This window comes from Bos indicus, chromosome 8 (genome assembly GCF_029378745.1).
Source record: "Bos indicus isolate NIAB-ARS_2022 breed Sahiwal x Tharparkar chromosome 8, NIAB-ARS_B.indTharparkar_mat_pri_1.0, whole genome shotgun sequence".
Lineage (NCBI taxonomy): Eukaryota > Metazoa > Chordata > Mammalia > Artiodactyla > Bovidae > Bos > Bos indicus.
In genome coordinates this window covers 62,929,011-62,952,528 of record NC_091767.1, presented here as the reverse complement: position 1 = coordinate 62,952,528, position 23,518 = coordinate 62,929,011, and the positions used below count along the sequence as shown (strand labels likewise).

Sequence of the window (23,518 nt, the reverse complement as noted above, 5' to 3'; positions counted from 1 at the left end):
TGTGTTTCAGTGAATCTGGGTAGAGCTTGAGAGTCTGCATTTCTGTCGAGCTCCCAGGGATGCCCACGTTGGTAGTCTATAGCCCACACTTAGAGCTACAAGGCCTTTGTCTCCTGTGCAGGACAGCAGGGACAGCAAGCCTGCTCTCAGCCTTTCTACTGGCTCTTGGAGAACAGCATCCTGGATTCAGATGACCAAAAAAAGAGGAGTTCAAGAATGTGAGCATGAAAGGGGACCTGCCACCTAGGTTTGCAGATAGTGCAACATAGGCTGGTGCAAGTTCGATCAAGATCTCCAAGTATTTCAGTGACAAAGTTGGGACTCAGGCCTCTTGCAAAGGAAAAACAAAAACTAGAAAAGATACTCACTGAGGTGTTTTCTGTGCTTTCTCTGGGTGAATTAATGTTACCTTGACTCTTCTTTCTGTGGTTGTTGTCTTTTTTTTTTTTTACAATGAAAGTGTACCAATTTTGTAATAAAAATGTAATTTTAATGAAAACATTCTCACAAAGTTCTTAGTAAATGAGATTATGTTTATGAGTGTTCTGGATAAACTATAACTGTGTACAGCAGCTTCATGTCATGACTGTGGAATTCAGCCCAAACGCTCACGAGTTCATTTCAGCGAGGTTACCCTTACTCTTCCAGGTGCACGGGTCGTCGAGTTGAGGAAGCCGATGCCGTCACCATCCACAGCCGCCGAAAGCAACTTCCTACTCCCCCTTGGCCTCTGCTGTGGGAACGCTTCCCCTAGCGCTGCAGGAATCTTTCCCCTTAAACCGGGGAAGATTCCTTAATCCGTTTTCGTGGTAAACGACCTCGGGCCAAGACTCCTTTTGTTGCTGGTTTCTTAAACTTAATTGCAAGCAAAGTTAATTTGAAAGAAAATAAATGTTACAGCTCTGGGGCGAATTCTAACGAGCCTTGGGAAATTAGAGAAGAACGCATCTAATTACCCACAGCCCGGGGGGCGCCTGCACACTACGCTGGGGGTGCAGAGCCCAGATAGGGGCACACAATTTTTTTGGTTTCAAGATAGGAAGAAGAAAAAAGAAACACACCTCCCGACTCTGAGCCCCTAGACAGGGAGGTCCTGTTTCGCGGTTTGGGGGTTCGGAGAGTTGGACTGTCGCTAGACGCAGCAATGAATGCTCTCAAGGTCCTAGAATCGCGCGGACGGCTCGGCCGCGTGGAGGGTAGACTCGGCTCGGCCCGTCTGTGGTTGAAGCGCCCGGATGGCCCGCGAGCTTTGGGTGCCGCCGGCTGGCAGGAGGCCGAAAAGCGCCGACATTCTCCAAAACCTCGACAGTCCCGCTGTCTTTCCGGGCTCTCGCTGTGCGCACCCAGTTCCCAACTCGCAGCGTCCCCTCTCCCGTCACATACTCTGGCTTTTGGCGCCATCTCACCCGTCGTCCCAGTTTCCAGAGAGAGTTGGGAGTGAAGACGCGTGCACTTTGCCTCTCCATCTTTCTCGTTCACCCGGGTTTTACCTCGACGCTCCAGGAGGCTTCGGGATAAGCTGGCGCTTTTTAATTGTAAAGCCCTTCTTCCCTCGTGTGCCAAGCGCTTTACAGTTTACAGCGTATCTACCTCTCTTGATTCGTTTAACTTCAGGAGGACTCTGAGCGAGGGGTCACAAATTACTACTCACAAATGAGGACCCTAGAGAAGGGACTGGTTAATGGCGCTGTCAAAGCAATGGACTTGCTAAATAAAACACAGAGAAGGGTCAACCACCGCATTAACCGGGCACATAGACTGCCCTTTTCCAGCCCTAATCCCCTAGCTGGGCTTTAGGCAGCCAAGGACAAGACCCTGGCGTGGAAGCCTTTCAATTTCTGACTACTGCCAGCTAAGGAAATGGCAACCCACTCCAGTATTCTTGGCCTGGAGAATCCCAGGGACGGGGAGCCTGATGGGCTGCCGTCTATGGGGTCACACAGAGTCGGACACGACTGAAGAAACTTAGCAGCAGCAGCCAGCTAGGCAAGGCATCCTGATTTCTGCCTGGGAGAGCCAGACTGTCTAGCTGCACATGAGAACCTTTGAATTTCAACCTGCAAGGATCCATAGGGAGATAAGGGAGGCCTAACACCTAGGCATTTCCAAGGTCACAGGGCTAGGTCTGAAATCTGGACCTACTGGTCGTAGGGTCAGTGCTGCAGCTGCTCCCTGCCTCCAGGTGGTTCATTACTACCAGCAGAGTTCAGAAGGACCAGTGTCTAGACTCCTGCTAACACCATAGCCATCAACCACACACTGCTATTGAGCACTTGGCTTGTGGTTAGTCCAAACTTGAGCTCTAAGTGTAAAATACACTCCAGATTTTGAAGACTTAGTATGAAAAACATACACTACCTCAACAATTTTTACACTGATTATACCTTGAAATGATAGTTTGGACAAATTGTGTTAAATACAGTATATTATTAATCTATTTCACTTGTTTTTAAAATAAATGCAGCCACCAGAAAAATCTTAGTTACATGGGCAGCTTGCATGATATTTCTATTGGGCAGCACTTTTTAGACAGATACCCGTCTGGACTGAATCACATTCACATGTCTTTGTGAACAGGATAGAGCAATCCACGAAATTAAAAATTACCAGTGGTTTTCAGTCTTCTTTCCCACACTCCCCAACTCTTCCCTAGTAAATTAATTACACAGAAAGAGGCTGCCTTTCTCTTGCCAGAACTCACTTACTCAAAGATCTTTATTAGAAACAGTTCATATGAACACTCAAGTTTATCTGAAACTGCACAACGAGCTTCTGAAATATTTAATGCTTGAAAGTTTTGCTCCAGAATCAAAACTTACAAGATATCTCCTGAGAAAGGTGGGGAAATGGTTGGATTTATTATGTTTTTTCTGATCTTGGTCATCTTGTAGCTTAAAAGAAATAAATGGAAACAAAGTTAAATACCAGTTTCTTTCTAAGCCTGCCTAACTGCCCGGTTTTTCTTTCTTTTTTGCATGAAAAGATGCCAGGGATGGAAGGGCCAGCCCACAAAATGAAAGCCCTCACCAAGAGACTCAAGAGAGTTTTGTTATCTCTTTGACTTTTAACTCACCCATTGGGTCCAGGGCTTAATAAAAAGAAAGAGTGGGCAATGGACAAATGTATTTCTACCTGCCTCATTGGAAAACCACATTTATGACCCAGCAGTAATAGCTGCCGAATGATCAGCACATCATGCTGAAATTGTGACATAATTGGGGCCTGGAGCTAATCCAGAGTTGCTTGCCATGAGCTCTGTTCCCATTCCCTGGAGTAAGGTTAGGCCTTGGGTGGCCCATCCATGCTGCCAAATATGCAGGGCGGCAGCAGCCCTGATGGGCCCTTAAAGATCATATGGGGCACGGTTGGATTCTACAGCTCTCTTGTATATCACATGGGAACCCTGCAGGGTGTGAGTGATGGAACTGGGTCACACTGTGGCAACCCAGCACAGTCCGGATTCAGAGCCAGGTTTGCAGTTCTCAGAGGCTGGGAAAAGCAGGCCTCGGTCAAGCTAAACAGAGATCTTTCCCATTTTTTAAAAAAGTTACTTCTTTTGCAAATTTGTCCTCCTCATCTTATGTGGGAAGACGCTATAGGAGTCTTTTATTGTAATAAGACAGTCAAAGGCACAAGAGGTCGAACTGTGTAAAAAGAGCTTTGAAAAGTACAGGGAAGAGTGAAATCATGTGATTCTTCACCATTCCTCTAGACTCTGGAGTAGACGCTACCTTGTGCCCCGTTTAGAGCTAAGGGCCCTCCCCGGTTAGAATGTCCAAGGCAAGACCTTTGGAGCTGCGCCTCTATGAGGGTCTCTTGTCCCAGTCCATGGGCCTAGGACGCTTCTCCCCACCTCCCATTTTCAAAGCCGCCCGGTAGGCGCCCGGTGTACGCGGTGCACCGGGAGTCTGCCCCTGTCACGCCGGCTCGGTCCCTGCCACGTGGCTCTCAATTCGGCCCTCTGTCCAGTCCTGTCCTCAGGTTTCGTCGATACTTAGTTCGTAAGGACAGTCGAGGTATCTATGAATTTTCGCCTGTATGCTCCGCTCACATGGCGGACACGAACCGATCCACTGCGCCTGGATAGGCAGCCGCGTGGCGAGCGTGGTAGGCGCCTCCACTGCCCGCTCCGAGCTGCCCACCAGGATTGTAGCAGGGCCCCAGAGCTCCGAACTGGCCGGGCGATGTGCGCCCATAGAAGTCCACCGCAGTCTCGACGCCGCCGCTGCTGCCACCCGCGGGGGGCGAAGCGGGCCCGGCCAACCGGCCAGTCGCTGCGAAGAGGGCCCCGCCGGCCCCTTGCGAGTACGTGCCGTCGGGGCCAGCGTACGCGGCCGCATAGGCGGAAGTATTGGCGGGTCGGGCACCGGCGCAGCCGGCCGGCTGGTAAGCTGTGCTAGCGGCAGAGCCGCCGGCCGAGGCAAAGGAGCAGGAACCGGCGGGCCCCGATGGCGCGGGGCCCAGTTCTGGGCTGAGCGGCCGTTCAGGCACCAGGCCGAACACGCGGCACGGGCCTGGCGAAGCAGCCGGGTAGTACACCGGGGGCGGCGCGGCGAGCGACGGTGCGGCATAGCCTGCATAGACCGCGCCAGGGTAAGGAGGGCGCGCAGCAGGCACCCCACCCGGGAAGATGGCGGCAGCGGCGGCGGCCGCAGCGGCGGCGGCGGCGGCGGCCGCGTCGTGCATGTAAGCCGGGTAAGTGGACAGGTCAGAGCGCTTGAAACGCTTGCGGCGGCGCAGGAAGCTGCCGCTCTCGAACATGTCCTCGGCGTTGGGATCGAGCGCCCAGTAGTTGCCCTTGCCCGGGCGGCCGGCCTCGCGCGGGATCTTGAGGAAGCAGTCGTTGAGTGTGAGGTTGTGGCGGATGCTGTTCTGCCACTTTTTAGGGTTGTCGCGGTAGAAGGGGAAACGCTCGGTGATGAACTTATAGATGCCGCCCAGAGTGAGGCGGCGCTCCGGCGCGTGCGCTATGGCCATGGCAATGAGCGCGATGTAGCTGTAGGGCGGCTTGCCCCGCTGCAGGGGGCGCTTCCGCCGCCGCCCACCGGCGCCGCGACCCGCGGCCTCCGCTGGTACCCCGCCGGCCCCCGCCTCACCGCGCTCCTCCTTCACGGCCGCCAGCGCCTCCGGTTGCGGCGGCGGCCCGCTCTCGGCCGTCATGACGCAGCCGTCCCGCGTCCCCGAGGCGTCCCCGCTGCCTTCGAGGATCGGGCGGCGGCTTTGGGAGCTGCGGGGCCCGGGACACTGGGTCGCGGGGACCAACGCTGGTTCCCTTTGCAAAGAGCTGAGAGGGTCCTCGCAGCTGGCACCGGGAGCTTCCCTGGCAGGGGCTCGCAGGAGGCTTGGCGCCCGCGGTTTCCGGACTGGCGGTCTGCAGACAGAGGTTCAAGTGTCCGGCCTACCGACGGCTCTGCTCGTGTTCTGGACCTCGAAGCCAGGCGCCGGCAGCGACGCTGGTACTGAAACTAGACTCCTGTCTAGGGCTGAAGGGTCCTTTGCGCGCTGGTGCCAGGCGGTCAACGGGTCTGGAATTGGTCCTGGGGCTGAGGCGCTGGCATCAGTTCTGGGCTTCCCGCTGATTCTGAGGATAACCGTCGAGGTCGCGAGTGCAGAGGAGGTTGCGGGCCCAAAGGCCTGAAACGGTAGCAGTTAGTGCAGGCGTGGGCACTGTGTTGGGGGCGGCCTAGGCCGCGTCCCTGAGGCCGCAGCCGCTGAAAGCGCGGAGGGCAAGCAAGGAGTCGAGGCGACGGTAGCGAGGTCGCGGCGCGGGCCAGGCGCGGTGGCCGGCCACTGTTCCTCTCCGAAGGGTTGGCCTCCAGCCGCCAATACTTCTGGCGAGGCGCTCCCCTGCACACACCCGGACCGGCTCCTCCCTCCGCGGGTTTCTCCTCCTTAAAGGCGCCGGGAAGCTCGGGGCGGTGCCGGTTCCCCGCCCGCCCCCTACCCCCCGACTACCCGCCCCCTGGGCCCCGGCGCACCTCCCCAGGTAGGAGCAGCTGTGGCGGCGCGGCGGGAACCACACTATCGGAGCGCCGAAGGCGCTTGGAGATCTCCCCGGCCGGTTCTCTCTGCGCACCGACGGGGAGAAAGAGGCCGAGAGAGGCAGGGACTGTCGGCGCGCAAACTCGGCGCTTCCGGACTTTACCAGCCTGTATAGAAGGCTGGGACCCACAGGTGAAAGGAAGGGCTCGCTTCACTTTTTTGGCTGGAGAGGGTGAGAATTGACTGAGGGGGCTCTTGGTTCTTGTGGGTGGGGGCGAGGAAGGGAGAAAAAGTCCCAAGTGATTGGCTCCCAAGGTCTTTGGGATGATTCTCAAACCCTAAGTCAAGGCTTCCCTGGCCATTCTCCATCCAGTCCCTTGTCTTTCAGACAGAATTCCTAGGTCTTATAGAGGATGTAAGTTGCTACAGTTCCACCGCGACTTCGCGGATTAGCCACCTCACACCTGCCTACGTCTGTGTTAGTGCGTTTCCTCGCCATGTGCCAGAGGCAGCCACTTTACCTCTTTGGGTGCTAGGCTCCTCGACTGTACCGAGGTTTTGTATCTCATGTCCTTCCATTGCTGATATTTAGGGAAACACCGCACTACCCCCACCTCCAATCATTTATCTTTGGGTGGCTCGGGACCCCTCTCTATATGATGGGGAGTGAAGCACAGTTTAAAGAGGATGAAGGCTGGGCTTCTGCCCTCTCGTGGTGATCTCCTCCAGTTCTCTCAGGCCAAGAAGGCTCCAAGCAGCCGAGCCGCTCCATCCCGAAGCGGGGCGGAGGGCTGAGAGAAGTGGGGGCCGGGGGAGGGGGAGCTGTGGCCGTCCGCCGGCGCGTCTCCTTGGAAAGGGGCTGGCACGGGGGACCTGTTTGCTTCGAGGGTGTCTGGTTTCTGAGTTCGTTTTCTGCCACTCCCCAAGACCGAGCTCGGCCTCACCCAAGATTTCCTGCGTCGGTGGTCCCGCAGATCTGTATTCTTTTTATGATCTTTTGCAGGGAGACCTTGGGCCAGTCCCTTCCCACCCGCAAGCCCACAGTTTTCTTTTCTGAGAATTGAAGGAGGAAAAGCACGTGCAGATCTTGGAAGGATAAGGAGGAAGGCTTTTATCCTTAGGATTTCGAGACTCGGTGCCGACAGCCAGAGGCTCCGGCCGAGATGCAGCTTTCCAGCTGCGGATGCAGGGTTGGGGGAACGAGCCGCGAGAGCACGGGCGGCCAGCTTTCAAGGGTTTTAGTCGCGTTCTTCGTGGCAACGAGCTCCGGGCAGACCCAGCCCCACCAAGCACTGGGCAACTGCCTTCGGAAGCAGGAGGCAGAGAGTCCAAGTCCTCGCTCCGCGGATCCGGGTATGGAAGCCAATCGAACAATTTACATGAGGACCTTCCTCCGCGGATGCACACTCGAACGACTGGAGAGGCTTTTCACTTGCTCAAAACACTCCCAGCTTCCTTCTTCCAAAGTAACCACGCTTCGAAAATCCAGGTTTCATCCTATTTTTTTTTCAAAGGGGGAAAAGGTTTAAAGTTGTTAAATTTTAACCAGATTACATCCTAGCAGTCTTTTAATACTGAATTTTATGGTTCCAAGATTCAGATTTCCAAACGTTAAAATTTGGACTACTATCCTAGCATGAATCCCTAAATCAAATAATGTGTTTCTGTAATTCTAAGATTCTATGACCAGTGTCTAAATTCTTTGACTGTGATTATATCTCTATGACTTTAAACTTCTGTTCAGAGTGTAAAAGCATATTCCTTATATCTTAAGATGCTGGGAGTAAGATTTTGTGCCTGAAAATATGATGCCACTGTTGGCAGTTGTAACTTCTCTGTTTTAGACATTTTTGCAGCTCTAAGGTACATATTGCTTAATTTTAATTCCTGTCTAGGAATGTCTGATTGGAAGATTTGGGTCCTATAAATCCACATCTCTCTTATTTCATTCTAAGATATTAGTACTAGATCCACTATTCTATAACTCAAATAATCTAACAATTCTTATAATATTTGTGACCATATGCTTTAATGACTTTTTAAGCTCCAGTTACTATGGTTAGAAGCCTCCATGTCTCAGGATGTTTTGATTCTCATTGTTTTGTGACTGTGGACACACTTTTCTAGAAATCCGATTCGTTTTTCTCAAACTTTTCAGCTACTGAGCTCTGCCTATGCATCAGACCAAGCGTTAGCATCCTGAGATTAGAATTATTAAGACTGTGATTCTAGAATTTCATAAACAAAGAATCCTTAAAATGCTGTTCCATAAATGTTTTATTCTAATAACACATTTCAAAATTCTGTACTTTGAAGATGTAAAATTTGAATTAAAGGATTTGAGTGAACTGGGACAGTTAACCCGTTTGGATCAAAACTATACAGAAAGATCCGCTCAGTGCCAGGCCACTTCCTCAGTTTCCTCTCATCCAGTCTTCACCTCTTCTCTGGGGCAGTGCTCCTTAATATGTATAGGATTAACAGACCCATTGAGAACCATTTGAGAGCTACAGAGTTAGCTCTTGTCCCTTGGAAATCATTCTTTTAGTCCAGCTGGGGTGAGTTGATGTTGATATGAACAGATGCCGGGTGCTTTCCATCCTCTTCTGACTACCTACAGCCCTGAGTGTATCCTCAGCACCTTTTGGAAAAACCTTCCCCCTCACAGGCTATTTTACGTTAAATTCTGGGGGGAGAGGAGGAGTGCTGCTGATCTGTAGAAGATGCTAGAGCTCTTCCCCTGACTACCGAGTTTTGAAGTGCCCTCGGAGAGTTTCGTAAATATAAAGGAGGGGATTCTAGGAGTTATGGGAAATTCCTCCACATCTTTGGACCCAGATGCAGAGGTACCCTGCTCTTAAGGAAATCTTGGAAATTCAAGCTGGAAGGAAACCAGGCCCAGATTGTCAAAGGGGCTTGCTTAAAGTTGTGTAGAGGAGGTTCTACACTGAAAGGGAAACGCAGGTATTTGGGGCCTTACCTCCTGGGCCTGCAGCCTCTCTGTCTTTTCCTGAGTTCTCTGTCCTCACTTGTGCTTGAAGTCCTGGCCCTCACCAGTCTCCTTACAGGGGGACAATGGAAGCCCTAGGCCCAGATGCTTGCCAATCAGATCTAAGAATCTCGGGGCAGCTAGAATACAGGGACTTCTGGATTACTCTGGGACAGTCAGTCAGGGTCAGTGGGTTGTAGGTATGGCCTCAGAGTGCCACAAAGGCAGTCAGTCCTGTGTCACGCTCAGCCTAGCCGCTGGTTGCAGAAGTGGCACCGAGTGAGAGCTGTCACTCAGCCCAGCAGCTTTGAACTATTTGTTGTCCTTCTTAGGCCTCAGTTTCTCCATCTGGGAAGTGCCGGACTTCCTGTCATTTCATTTCCACGGAGTCAAGAGGATGAAGTGGGGCATATCGCCAACCCGTGATCATCTTGTCTTTTAAATTGTTTTCAAGACAAAAATGGTTGTTTAAAAAAAGGCTGCTGGGGAAAATTAAAGTCGTTCCCACTCATACGCGGGAATGAGATGCTGTCCTCAAAGAAGTAGTTTAAAGTAAATTAAATTGTTTTCTGCCCGCCTAGAAGGCAGTATGTGTGTAGGGAGAGTGTTGGAAGTTTAAGAGTTCGCAAGAGTGTGACCTTATTTTGCTCCACGGAGGCGCAGGGACCCCCGGAGCTTAGTCAGGACAACACGGTTTCTAACGCTTTCTCCTGCTGGTTCACTTAAATACCGTGGACAGAGAATTACCATCATCGGGGCAGAGAAACTGGGGCCCAGAGAGGCGAGCTTTCTGCTTCCCTGCTCCTAATCCCTGACTCAAAGCCCTCTCCCAGCGCTGCCCCCTGGTCTCGGAATGGGGAGTTCAGGAGCCGGCCGGGACAGCCCAGGAGCTCCGCGGCGGCTGCAGCGAAAAGGGCAAACCTTCCGGGGGACGCGGACCTGTCCCGCTGCGTACAGCGACTTGGGGTCTGAGTGGAGCCTGAGCAACCCCCGCCCCTAGGTTAGCTCCTCCGCCCTTTCCCAGCCGCTGTGAGCATTCCTGAGCCGAGGACAGAGGAGCTCAAGGTAGATTTTGCTCAGAACCAACGGGAGGGAGCTGGGCTGTGGCTGGGCCCTCTCCTAGGAAAGCTGTGCCCGCCCCCCCGCTACCCCCCCACGGCCGGAGGAGGAGGTGAGTTCTCAGTAGGCTCACGTCCTCCTTTGGGTTCGAGGGTCTGTGGGGCAGGAGTGGCTCTCCAGAATCATCTGGCATCCTGATGTCTTGGGTAATCTGAGCTCTACGTGTGGCCTTGGGACTCGAAGAAGCGGGGAAAATTGTGAATGTTCATTTCAGTGGACAGAGTTCCCGGTTTGCGGTACGATCTCAAAGGGCCGATGATTATCCTCTCCCTCTCAAAGCGGAAATGCACCAGACTGGGTTCAAGTATTGTCTGAGATACAGGAAGAAACAGTGATTTGACCTCCCTCTCTAGGCCAGGCTCAGCCCCAGGCCTTTGATTCTACTCCTTGAGGCCTCCTGCCCCGCTGTGACCATCAGGGCACTTCACCTTGAAGCTATCTCGGCTCCCAGGGTCGGGGCGGGATGCAGACCCAGAAGGTTAGAGCGTGGTGCAGTGCTCAGGCAAAGACCCAGCCCAGCTGCTGGTTGCAATGCCGCGGGGGCAATAGTGAGGGAGCCCAAAGACACTTGTCTGTGGATGCATGCGTGCATGGGTGGCCAAACTCGCCTCTGGCCTCTTTCCTTCGGGCTTTTTTGGCACTGTTTCTCTGTCTAGCCTGAGGGTGTATATCTTTCTTAGTCTTCTTTCCTTCGCTCAGTCGTGTCCGACTCTTTGCGACCCCATGGATAGTAGCCTACCAGGCTCCGCCGTCCATGGGATTTTCCAGGCAAGAATACTGGAGTGGGCTGCCATTTCCTTCTCCAGGGATCTTCCCAACCCAGGGATCGAACCTGGGTCTCCTGCATTGCAGACAGACGCTTTGCCGTCTGAGCCAGCTTCCGCCTTTCTTGCCTGTCTGTATGAACCGGCCTTCACATCCTCCCTTCCTGGATACCTTTCCCCAGAATCGCTTGGAAGAGAGCCTGCACACTTCAGCCAGGGTTGGGCTGCCCATACCAGCCCCTTCCCTCCCAGAGGATGGTGTAGACAGTATCAGGGCTGGGACAGACACAGGTTCTGTCCTGATCCTCAGCTTTTCTGCCCCGGCACCTTGGAAGCTCTCAGCTCCCTGAGCTCTGCTGAGCCTGGCTGGGGAAGAGGGGAACACAAAGTATTCAGACTTTGGAAATGTCGAGTTCCACATGCCAGCCTTTTGGAAAAACCTAGGAGTCCAAATAGTCCTCATTAGCACAGTTCTTCTGCTGATTGTCTCTGCACAAACTGGGCTACTTGGCTGCTCAAAGACCCTCAATGACTCCCCTCCTCCAGGGCAAGATCAAGTACACCTTCCCTGGCCTGGCAGGTCAGAGCCCTCCAGCACAATGCAGCCCCTTCCCACCCCTGCTGTCTCCCTTGGTCTTCTCTGTCCTTAGCTTCAGAGGACTCCCTGCCAAGTCTTCTTCCATTCTCTCACATAAGTTCTTGCCCTCAGCCTGGACCGGCCCCCCTCCACTCCCCCATCAGCCCAAATGGGCTGGGAGTCATTGAGGGCCTATTGAGCAGCCAAGTAGCCCAGTTTGTGCAGAGACAATCAGCAGAAGAACTGTGCTGATGAACTGTGCTGGGAAGTCCTCCCTGATCTGCCCAAGTCGAACACTCCCTCTTTCAGCCTGCCCCAGCATGATTGGATTTTGGCACTTGTCACACATTTTTATGGTGTAGTAATTTGATTATGTGACTGTTGTTGTTCTTCTCTGGGAGTTTCTTGATGGCAGGAAGTGTAGTTTCCTGCAACTGGGCACCTGGGTCATCGGCACAGAGCCTGGCCCAAGAAAAAAAATGTGGCCCTGCTGTGAGAGCCAGTTACTCAGAGTCACCCAGGCCTAGGTCAGTTCCTATGTTTACCTCTTCTCAGCTGTGTGACTTTTGGCCACTTATTCACTCAGAACCTCAGCTTTTTGATCTACAAAATGGAGATATACTAATGTCATAAGAGAGCTGTGAAGGTAGGTTTTATTAACTGCAAATACTTGCAAAACTCTTCTGTTTACAAATACGGTTTTAAGCAATTTTGTGCATGAAGTACACTAACATGCCAGGAGACCTGGCAGCAAGTCTCAGGCCTATGACTAACTGGGCACTGGGGGGACATCCAGGAGAACAGGCAGAGCGCTGGCTTTAGAAGGTATAATGACTTGATATGTCATCTAGGCAGGAGGACAGCTGCAAAAAAGCCCAAAAGCAGGGGTCTCACAGGTAGTAGACGGGGCCTAAGGGAAGGTTCAGATGCTGAACAGCATCTTCTGCCCTAGATTCAGGTATGGAGGCCCCTGGGATGAGCCTGGGGCTATCTGAGAGGCACAGTTGGTCCAGCTTGATCCTGCTGGACTGAAGTCTGAGAGTGTCATGGGGCAGCCTCTCCCTCTGGTGTCCTGGTAACTTAGGGCCTTGGATCTGTTATGCATCTCTGGTTTCTGTCTAGGCGGATCTGGCCCAACTTTTTGGCACAAGGGTTGAGGAGAGCTTCAGCATGGAGCTGGGTATATTCAGAGGCATATTCTTCAGTCCTGAAGACATGCCACCCAGTAGGGTAGGAGTCTGGGGGCCATGGGCTTACCCTCCTGATATGGATTTGGACGTTCACCAAGAGTAGGGAAGAGGTGAGAGACTGCTCCTGGGGTCCCTTTAGGGGTTCTCATCCTTAGTGAGTGTTATATGTGGCTCCTTGTCTTCCTTGAGTCCCGGCCAGGCCAAACTGACCCTAGGTGCTGGGACCAAATGGACTGCTGGAATTTAGCACTGGGTCAGTGCAATAATATAATAGCTTCTATCTACAGGCTTCTATCATTTTTTTCCCCCGCTAAGTTCTAACTTTCTCATATATAGCCTATATGTAGTTTGTGGAGCTGATTGTGGTGGCATTTGCTGGCCTGGGATCATTGATGCTTATTTTACTCAATGAGTGATTCATACAGTCCAAACTCAGGTAAGCATCTCTGCCTCCTTCTCAGGTTCACTTTGCTTCCCATCTCCTAGTCCTCTCCCTTGGGAACTGGCTTTTAGTCAAATATGGAATTGAAATAACATAAGCAGACCAACAGCAATGGAGGAAAAGAGTGTGCTCGTCACACCACACCATAGCTCTGTTCAGCATTTTATCAATGATACAGAAGAAGCCATAGAAGGGAAGCTGATTGGGCTTGTGGGCTGACCACACTGAGGTGCTGATGCTGGTAGCTGACAGATGCAAGACTCAGAATAATCACCAGGTTGGGAGACTGAGCCAAAACCAACAAGAAGACATTTAAAAAACTGTTATGAAAACATCATAACATTACAGAAGATAAAGCTGGAAGGAAAAAGTCACCCACATACCAATTACCTATCATTCATCTACTGAGGTTGTTATCTATGTTCTGTTTTTTTTTCTCCTTTGTGTCCTTATGCATCTATATATTTTTGCATAGGTGTAACGATAGAGTGTGTATAATTCTATAGTCTATACACAATTCATTTACAATATTTTGTAAACATAACTGCATGTTGCGCTTTACTTCCCATCTTTCATCTTTAGTTGGGAGTGACATGGTCTTGTGCTGATTTAACCCTTTTATGGTAGATAGGCAATTAGGTAGTCACCAATATCTCTGATACAGGCGATGTGGCTATGTGTTTGTATAAAGAACTTGGTGTTTACTTTGAACTGTCCTTAAGATAAATTCCTAAGAGTGAGATTTATGGAATAAAGAATATTTTTGTGTTTTTTAATATAGTTCTACCATGTTGTCTCCAGGACATCTTGCAACTCACCACAATCAAGATAATTAACATGTGCATCACCCCTAAACGTTTCCTTGTGCCCCATGTGATTGATTCATCCACCCCCCACCATTATCTGTAGGCAATCACTGATCTATTTATGTCACTACAGACTAGTTTGCATTTTATAGAACATTATATAAATGGAATAACAGTGTATTTTTTGTCTGTTTTCACTGAGCGTAATTATTTTGATATTCATCTATGTTATTATAATAATCAAATCCTTTTTTTTGCTAGATAATATTCCATTACATGGACATACCACAGTTTGTTTATCCATTCACTTGTTGCTAGACATTTGGGTTGTTTCCAATTTTGGCTCTTTTAAACAAGCTGCTATGAATAGTTTTGTATAAGTCTTTGTGTGGCTAAATACCCTCAATAAATACGTAGGAGAAGAATATCTGGGTCAGATGGTAGACATCTATCTACCATCTGACCAATTTCTTAAATTTTTAAGAAATTGCTAAACTTTTCACAAAGTGGCTGTATTTCTTTTATTTCTGTTAGCAGTAGGTGAGTTTGAATTACTTCATCTGTTCACCAAAACCTATTCGTACAATCTTTTAAATTTTACCCCTTTTAGTATATAGTGGTATCTCATTATAGCTTTAATTTGCATTTCCCTCAGGACTAATGATATGTTTATTATCTAGTGCTGTGTAACAAATTACCCCCCAAAATTAGTGGCGTAAAACAACAAATATTTATTCTTTCACAGTTTCTATGGATCAGGAATCTGGGTGTGGCTTAGCCAGGTGTAGTTAGCTGAACTGACCCATCTTAAAATGGGTCAAAGCTTTAGATTTAAAGCTGCTTTGAAATAGTGCTGGATTTGAGGAAATTGGGGAGAAGAAGAAATGAAAGAACAAAGCGTTGGAAAAATGGACAGAATTGTCATTTTTGACAATTTGACAAAATTGACAATTTGTCAGTTTTGACAGTTCTGGGGGAAAAAAAAGATTTGTCAAGCTGTAGTTTTCCTACTGGAGAGGAGTTTGAATTTTCCTAATGATTCTGTGAAACGGAACATTTGTTGAACAATGTACCTGTATCAGGCTTTGATGTAGTTCATTTAGTCAGTCCTCAGAACAGTCCCATTTTACAGATTTAGAAATTGAAATCTGGAAAGTTAAGTAAAACTCCACCAAGGCCATAAATCTAAGAAGGATTTGAACCCCCGCTCTATTTCCTATTGAAGCCCATAGACTTTCATTGTGGTACCCTAGTCTGTTCACATGCTATTACATTTTCAGCTCTGCCTCACAGTGTCCTTTGCCTCCAGGGCTCAGAAGACCTCTTGGAGTAAGTTCTAGTGGACAGTAAAATATGCAGGGCCTCTGATCACTCAGTTTTAGCTAACAGCCTGGGTTCTCCTTAGAGACTGAGCTGTGTTGCAAAACCTCCCTGTAGCCTCTACTCTAAAAGACCTGAGTGGCCTCTGTCAGGTTGACCTCCAACAGTGAAAGACAGTAAGTCTCTACTCTGGCTATCTTCATGAATGATATCTGCCTTATAATGGAAGAGTCACCTGTGGCCCAGCTTGAGATGTCTTCTGCCCAGTCAACACCTCCTATTTCAATGCCCCTAGATGCAACAAATTTTGGTTGTGAAACTGCTTCAAGTTTTAACTTCAAATAGTGAGTGGGTGTATGATCAGGCCATCCAGGATGGCTGTCCTCTCTCTCTACCTCCCCTGCTCAATCAGTCCCTGCCTCACCTATACTCTACTCATCTGACTGACCTTCCCTCTTGATCATAGAACCTAATCAGTAAATGCCTAGGTACTTGCCCGCTGGCCCCAGCTAGTGATTGTTCTAAACTTTAGATCAGAAGGTCTCCATTAGGACAGTTTATCAAAGGGTAGTGAGGGGCACGTGCCTCTGATCATTTCCCTGGTAACCAATGAACCAACCTGATGTCAGTTCCCTCCATAACTGGTAACCTCCCTCCCCCCACGGTAGCAAAGATGGCTGCCTGTTGTCCGCATCCACAAAGGAATGTCATTCCAGGACCATTTTGTGATGAGATCTTCTGTCCAATAAAGCATTGTGTCTCTGTCTCTGAGCTCTTTCTTCTGTCTTGTGGCTGAGCAAGTATAGGGCTTACAGGCCTGCAGGTGCAGCCCAACAGTGCGTTTGAGAAGGTTCTGTTTCCTCTCCAGGCTGCTTATTTAGTCATCGAATGGGAGGGGAAGATTTGGTTGGCTTAATCAATAGTTGTTCTTACCCCATGGAAGAGAAGAATGCAAAGTATGCTCCAGTCCACAAGATTACTAGGCATTGTCTATTGATTAAGTCATTCATAGGTCTTGCCTCTATATGTATGACTAGTTTTTAAGTGTCTGTAAAGTTTTGTCTTAAATAAAATACAAATCCATTTAAAGATGTTACTGAAATGTTGGTAATTTTTTGGACCTGAAATTTATCAATCAATGTTTACCAAAAAATATGTCTACCTTATATGTACATATGTCTACCTTATATGCATTTTGTGAGAACTGTGGAATTTATAGCTGTTAAAAAGTATTCTCACACTCAAAATAATTGAAAAGCACTAAAAGACTCCGTATAGTCTCTCTAGCCAGATGGAGTACTAGTAAACATATTTAACAAACAGTGTGTTGTTCAATGGGTATAAAATTACAGTTATACAAGGTGAATCAGTTGTAGAGATTTCCTGTAGGACATAGTACCTATAGTTGTGCACTTAAAATTTTGTTAAAAGGGTAGATTGCATGCTAAATTCTTATCACACACACAGAAATTAAGGGATATAATGAATCTTTCTGAGTTAACAGATATATCTGTCACTTTGAATATAGCGATAGTATCACAGATATATGCATATGTCCAAACTCATCAAAATAATGCATTAAACATGCACAGGTTTTTGTGTACTTATTGTAGCTCAATAAAACTGTTTAAAAAAAATCAGTAAGCGAGGGGTATTGACCAATTAGAGTAAATGTGCTGGACCAGGCCCAATCAGAATGGAAGCCTGCTAGGACAATAGCCACCCCCCTCTTCTTGCTGTTTCAGGCTTTAACCTTTTAGTTACAGAATCTTAGGGGCATTCCAGGGAATTACAGGGGAAGGACAGCTTGGGGTATGGAGGCTCAGCAGTGGCTGTTTATTTATGGGGCATCACAGCATTTCAGTATCTTAATCTCCAGCGGCTGCATGGAGATAGCATACAAAGCCTGGACGTGGGCTTGGACTCTTCCTTCCTACACAGCTGACTCTCTGTGGCCACAAGCCCACCTAGTATCAGTGCACTACACCCTTCTGCCCCCAATTTGACTTTAAAATGCTCCATCGTGCCAGGCAAGTTTTACACCCAGATGGTAAACTTGTGGATGGTAAACCCTCCAAATCTTGTTTTGGTTGATTGAGGTTGTCTCCTCACTTCCTGTGTACAAGTGAGCCCTGTGAAGGGAAGGAAGTAGACTTTGAGGTCAGGAATTGGTTCTGGGTTCATATCTCAATTCTACTACTTTTCCTCCTTATACCCCTGGGGGCAAGTCAATGAATGTGGTGGTGACATCTGCCCTGTCCCCTCATAAATCTGTGCTGAGGTTCGAATGAGAGAAGGGAGAGGAGGTGCTTTGCAAACTGTAAAGTATTGGGCATACATGAGTGAGTCTCTGTTCCGTAGACCAAAGGACCTGACTTAAGAATGTTGCTTGTCTGCTTCTGATTGAACCAGGGATTACAGATCTGCCATCTATTTAGAATGTTTCCTGACTAACCTCATTATGTGACTGTGGTATAGCTTTAGCTTTTAATGGACGGGGGAAGATCACTGCAGAAAGTGTGATCTTTCTTTCCTCTTAACCCTATAAAATCAGAGCTGATATGGGCTGCTGCTGCTGCTGCTAAGTCACTTCAGTCATGTCTGACTCTGTGCGACCCCATAGACAGCAGCCCACCAGGCTCCCCCATCCCTGGGATTCTCCAGGCAAGAACACTGGAGTGGGTTGCCATTTCCTTCTCCAGTGCATGAAAGTGAAAGTGAAAGTGAAGTCGCTCAGTCGTGTCCGACTGTTAGCGACCCCATGGAGTGCAGCCTACCAGGCTCCTCCATCCATGTGATTTTCCAGGCAAGAGTACTGGAGTGGGGTGCCATTGCCTTCTCCGGATGTGGGCTGCTAGAGAGTACCTAATTCGTTTTGTAAATGGGGTCACAGGTCCAGAGAGGGCCCAAAGCCACATAGTGAGTTAATGGCAAAGTCAGGACCAGGTGTTCTGTTGCCCAGCTCCTTTCATCACAATATGTGATATATCTCGTGGCAAACCATTCATTCATGTTTTTGATCACTCAGTTAAGTCATTAGTAAATGCTGGGCTCTGTGCTGACGATTTTGTGCATAGACAAGTTGGATGCAATTCTGTTCTCAAGGTGCTCATGACACTGGGCAGAGAATGTTTTTTCAGAATGCTGAGAGGGGACCAGTGAAAGTTATTTATGTAGGTCCAGTCCATTCTGAAGGAGATCAGCCCTGGGATTTCTTTGGAAGGAATGATGCTAAAGCTGAAAGTCCAGTACTTTGGCCACTTCATGCGAAGAGTTGACTCATTGGAAAAGACTCTGATGCTGGGAGGGATTGGGGGCAAGAGGAGAAGGGGACGACAGAGGATGAGATGGTTGGATGGCATCACTGACTCGATGGACGTGAGTCTCAGTGAACTCCGGGAGTTGGTGATGGACAGGGAGGCCTGGCGTGCTGGGATTCATGGGGTCGCAAGCGACTGATCTGATCTGATCTGGCCTATATATATATAACCCCCCCGCCCCCACCGCCCCAGGAATGGAGGTGGTTTTTTGAGAACAATCAATAAGTGTGATGAAGGAGTAAAAAGTGGGAAGGAGGTTCAAGAGGGAGAGCACATATGTATTCATATGGTTGATTCATGTTGATGTATGGCAGAAACAATATTGTAAAGCAATTATCCTTCAATTAAAAAAGAATAAAGACAACCACTGATTAAAAAGAAAAGTGTGATGAAGCCCAGAATCACTGACCCAACACCACTGAACAACTAAATATCCTCAACATCTATCTCATCCAGTATTCCCAAGAGCCTTACACTACAGATGGGGTTACTGAAGCCCCAAGTAGGGAAGGGATACAACCAGGAGCACAGGGCTAGAGAGTGCCAAAGCCGCTTTGATTGCAAACATGGTGTGAGTCCGGGGCCTGTGGGTCTTATGAACCAGCTTTTAGGTCGAAAGAACATACATCTTGGTGCTGAGGAGACCTGGGTTCAAATCCTAGGTGTACCATTTCCCAGCTGAATGATTTTGGGCAAGTTCCTCCTTGGGAGATTGTTTTCTCATGTGCAACATAGAGATAACTTAGCTTGTAGGGCTCCTGTGAGGGTGAAATCAGTGTCTGTGGGGGTGAAGCCGTTAGTGTCGGGCATGTGGTGGGCACTCAGTACCTGTTCCTTTGCTGCCTCCACTAGCCCCTGGTGTGGGCAGCTTGACCAGTAACCAAGGCCTCAAGTACTCCCGGCTCTTTACACCTGCATCCTGTGTCACATGACAAAGGCTTGGAATGTTTTCCTTGATTGAACAATAAAGAGGGCAGTGGTAAAGGTGAGGTTTGCTGCAGATTCAGGCCTGAAAATTGGGGCCTCTCTCCCAAAGCTCACTCTCTCTCCCTCCCTCATGGGTGGGGCCCAGTCAAAGCTCCTGAAGGCCCAGTTTGGATGCCGGAGACACCTGCCATGCCTGACTGCACGGGGTGTCAGTTCTGCCTTGTCCCTGCTGCATTCCGGCTTCATATGTCAGCACCTCATGAAAATCTTCCAGGCCCTGGCTTTGAATAGCCCCTTGGCTGCCTGGGAGTGAAGAGGCTGGCTCTGTTTTGCCTGTCAAATCATCTGCTTTGTCTGTCTACAGGCAGGTAAGCTGGGTCTCCTTACATAATACCGACTGGGCCATCACTGTCAGGGCTGATTCTGCCTGGCTCAGGCTGAACAAACAGCCATTCAGCCCCACCAGCTGAGGCCGAGGCTGTGCAGTGGCAGGAGCTGCTATTCTCGGGAGCAGTTTAATGACAATCTAAGCAGGTGCCATGCACTCTAGTGAGGAAGGGGCTAAGCTCCGACTTGCCTCACACGGCCAAGGCAAATCCTCCTTTCTCAGCTGAGTCAAACCTTCCAAAAGGACTCCCATTTTCAATTCTGGGTATGTGATATCACAAGTGGGCTAAGTGAAACAAGAGGTAGCCCCTGATATACAAAGAGCCCTCAATATATACAGAGAATCTGATATCCCTGCCACATTTCTTCTTTTGCCTTAACAGCTAGGAGACTTGGAACAAATTTAGTACTAGAGCAATAGTTAACTCATCCCAATTGCCTGGTAACATCCTCTGCTCCTTTTAATTGGTTTCCATCTTAGTCTTTAATCTTTTTTTTTTTTTGGCTGCACTGTAAGACAAACTGGATCTTAGTTCTCTCATTAGGGATCAAATTGTGAACCCTGCAGTGGAAGTGCCGGAGAAGGCAATGGCATCCCACTCCAGTACTCTTGCCTGGAAAATCACATGGACGGAGGAGCCTGGTAGGCTGCAGTCCATGGGGTCGCTGAGGGTCGGACACGACTGAGCGACTTCACTTTCACTTTTGACTTTCATGCATTGGAGAAGGAAATGGCAACCCATTCCAGTGTTCTTGCCTGGAGAATCCCAGGGACGGGGGAGCCTGGTGGGCTGCTGTCTATGGGGTCGCACAGAGTCAGACACGACTGAAGTGACTTAGCAGCAGCAGCAGCAGTGGAAGTGCAGATTCTTGACCAGTGGACTGCCAGGGAAGTCCCTTATCAGTCTTTATTTAATGTATTTTTTATTGTGATAAAATATATACAACATAGAATTTACCATTAGGGGCATTTATTACACTCACTGTGCTGTACAACCTTTGCCACTATCCAAGTTACAGAACATTTTCCTCACCCCACAACAGAAACTGCTTACTCATTAAGCTGTTATTCCCCATTCTTTAACTTTTAAGATATCAAACGATCCTTGTAAAGTGAGTAGAAGGTATGGATTTGAATAAATATAATAAAGAAATAAGCAATTCAAATTTCATGTATTAGCTAGACATATTCACTTTTTGTTTTATCATATTTTTCCACATTCACTTGTGTATCGTTCTCTTTGTTCGATTAGACATTGAGTTGTGGCTCATTTCTGTTCTGCATATGTCATTCCCTATTCCCTTCTTTCTTTTCCTCTCCTCCCCTATCTTCCATCCCTTTAGATTTTCAAATCAACTATTATCTACCAGTCTTCTATCTAGCAATAAAAATCTGTATGAATTATTTGTGACTTATCTATGAATTATCTGTCTATATATCTATCATTTGTCTATCTTTCTACTCTCCATCCATCCATCTGTGCTTCTCTTTGCAAATCTAGATCATTGGTTCTCAGCCCTGCATATTAGAATCACCTGTTAAGGTTTTAAAATCTACTGATGCATGATCCCATCTTGGTCCACTTAAAATGGATTTTTGTGGGACCTTGGCATCTGCATATTCTTTAAGTTCTCATAGGTGATTCTAGTGCATAGTGAAGATTAAGAATTACTCACCTAAATTAACTTCTCTTAATACTTAACCTTCTGTAGAAACTTATCTCAGTTCTGGTCCTCAGCTGGTCTATTTTTTACATAAATGCCATTGACTACACATAATGCTGTTTAATTGGCCTTTTAACAACATGTGTAAACAAGTTTCAACGTACTTAAATATTTTTCAGGAACATCATTTTAAAACCTGCTGAGGGTTTTATTAACACATATGTTACATTTATTTAATCAGTTTCAAAATTTTGATTAGGATTGTATTGAATCTATAAATGGATTAGAGAAATTCTGTGTATATTTGATATACATTTAATCTAAAATTAAAAACTTTGAACATATACAAAATAAATGATATGATGTACTCTCAAGTGCTCAATATTGCAGACACTGGTGCTCCAAAACCATCAGTTCTGTTCACTTCTGTCCCATCTGTATCCCTATCTTCCCCTACTATCACATTATTTTGGAACAAATTCCAGACCTCATATACACTCAGTGTAAGTAATTCAATATGTATTTGTAAAAGATAAAACCCCAATATCATTGTTGAACAACAACAACAAAAATACCCAAAAAAGAAAAGCCGTAATAATTCCTTAATATTATCAAGGGCAACTTGATGGCTTATTAAAAGTAAAGTTTCAGATTTCTGATTGCTCATGAACATAATTATGTTATTTTTATATTTTGGGGGGATTTAAACAATTTTTAAAATTGTGATAATACTTGGGATTAGTCTTGATTTGTCTTGTCTCATTTAATATAGAAATTTCCACTCTATCTTTAATTTTTTCCTTCGACTTTGTTGAAGAAACTGGATTGTTGGTTTTATAGTGTTTTTCATGTTTTGGATTGTGTTCTTATGGTATAATTTAACATGTTTTCTATCTTCTGTATATCCAATACATTGGTGACTAGGGCTAAAAGTTTACATGACGTTAAAACTTCCAATTTATGAACATGTTTTACTTATCATTTTAATTTAGATTTTCCTTGATGTCCATCAATGATATTTTCTATTTTTCTCCATAAAGATTATGCACATTTATTAAAATTATTTCTAATACTTTGTCTTGTTTGGATAAAATTGGATATGTTCAGTGTTCTTTTTTTTCCTCTCAGCTTTATTGAGATACAATTGACATGTAACATTATGTAAGTTTAAAGTGTACAGTGTGATGATTTGATACATGTGTATATTGCAAAATGTTTTTCACAAGAAAGTTAGTAAACACATCACATAATTACCATTTTTTGTTGTGTGGTGGTGGAGAAGGCAATGGCACCCCACTCCAGTACTCTTGCCTGGGAAATCCCATGGACAGAGGAGCCTGGTAGGCTGCAGTCCATGCGGTCACTAAGAGTCGGACAGGACTGAGCGACTTCACTTTCCCTTTTCACCTTCATGCATTGGAGAAGGAAATGGCAACCCACTCCAGTGTTCTTGCCTGGAGAATCCCAGGGACGGCGGAGGCTGGTGGGCTGCCGTCTATGGGGTCGCACAGAGTCGGACGTGACTGACGTGACTTAGCAGCAGCAGGTAGTAAGATCATTTAAGATCTACTCCCTTAGCAACTTTTAAGTGTACAATAACGCATTGTTAACTATGGTCACCATGCTGTATATTAGATCCCCAGAACTCACTCCTCTTATAAGCAGAAGTTTGTACCCTTTGACCAACATCTCCTCATTTCTCCCACCCCCCAGCCCCTGGCAACCACCAGTCTACTCTCTGTTTCTATGAGTTTAGCTTTTCTAGATTTCACATATAAGTGAGATCATACAGTATTTATCTTTGTTTGTCTGACTTAAGAAATGTTAGCTGTTTTTAAACTGCTTTTATCTACTTGTTTGTTACTGATGGATAGTAATACAACCTATTTTTTTTTTTAAAAGATTGATTTGTATCCAGTAACTGGTTCAATTCTTTTAAAAAATCTAATAATTTGTTCTCAACTTCTTTTCAATGTAGATAATCCTATAATCTGTGAGTAATGACACGTTTATTTCTTATTTTCAAATAT

At 47.4% G+C, this 23,518-nt stretch overlaps 1 protein-coding gene and 1 long non-coding RNA gene across 3 annotated transcripts; one reads left to right on the top strand and one right to left on the bottom strand.

The window, feature by feature from the left end:
* Window positions 1–2,681: 2,681 nt before the first annotated feature.
* Window positions 2,682–5,861, bottom strand: FOXE1 (forkhead box E1). The gene has a single exon (XM_019966257.2). It carries the CDS (start codon window positions 5,158–5,160, stop codon window positions 4,048–4,050), a length of 1,113 nt encoding a protein of 370 aa, XP_019821816.2. The 5' UTR covers window positions 5,161–5,861; the 3' UTR covers window positions 2,682–4,047.
* A 100-nt stretch (window positions 5,862–5,961) lies between these two features.
* LOC139184570 (uncharacterized) lies at window positions 5,962–8,334 on the top strand. 2 transcript variants are annotated; one of them, XR_011568107.1, is made up of 2 exons: window positions 5,962–6,174; window positions 6,986–8,334. It is a non-coding gene; the product is annotated as an uncharacterized lncRNA (long non-coding RNA). The 2 variants fall into 2 exon arrangements; XR_011568108.1 differs by having other exon boundaries at window positions 5,962–6,214.
* The last annotated feature ends 15,184 nt before the right edge of the window (window positions 8,335–23,518 follow it).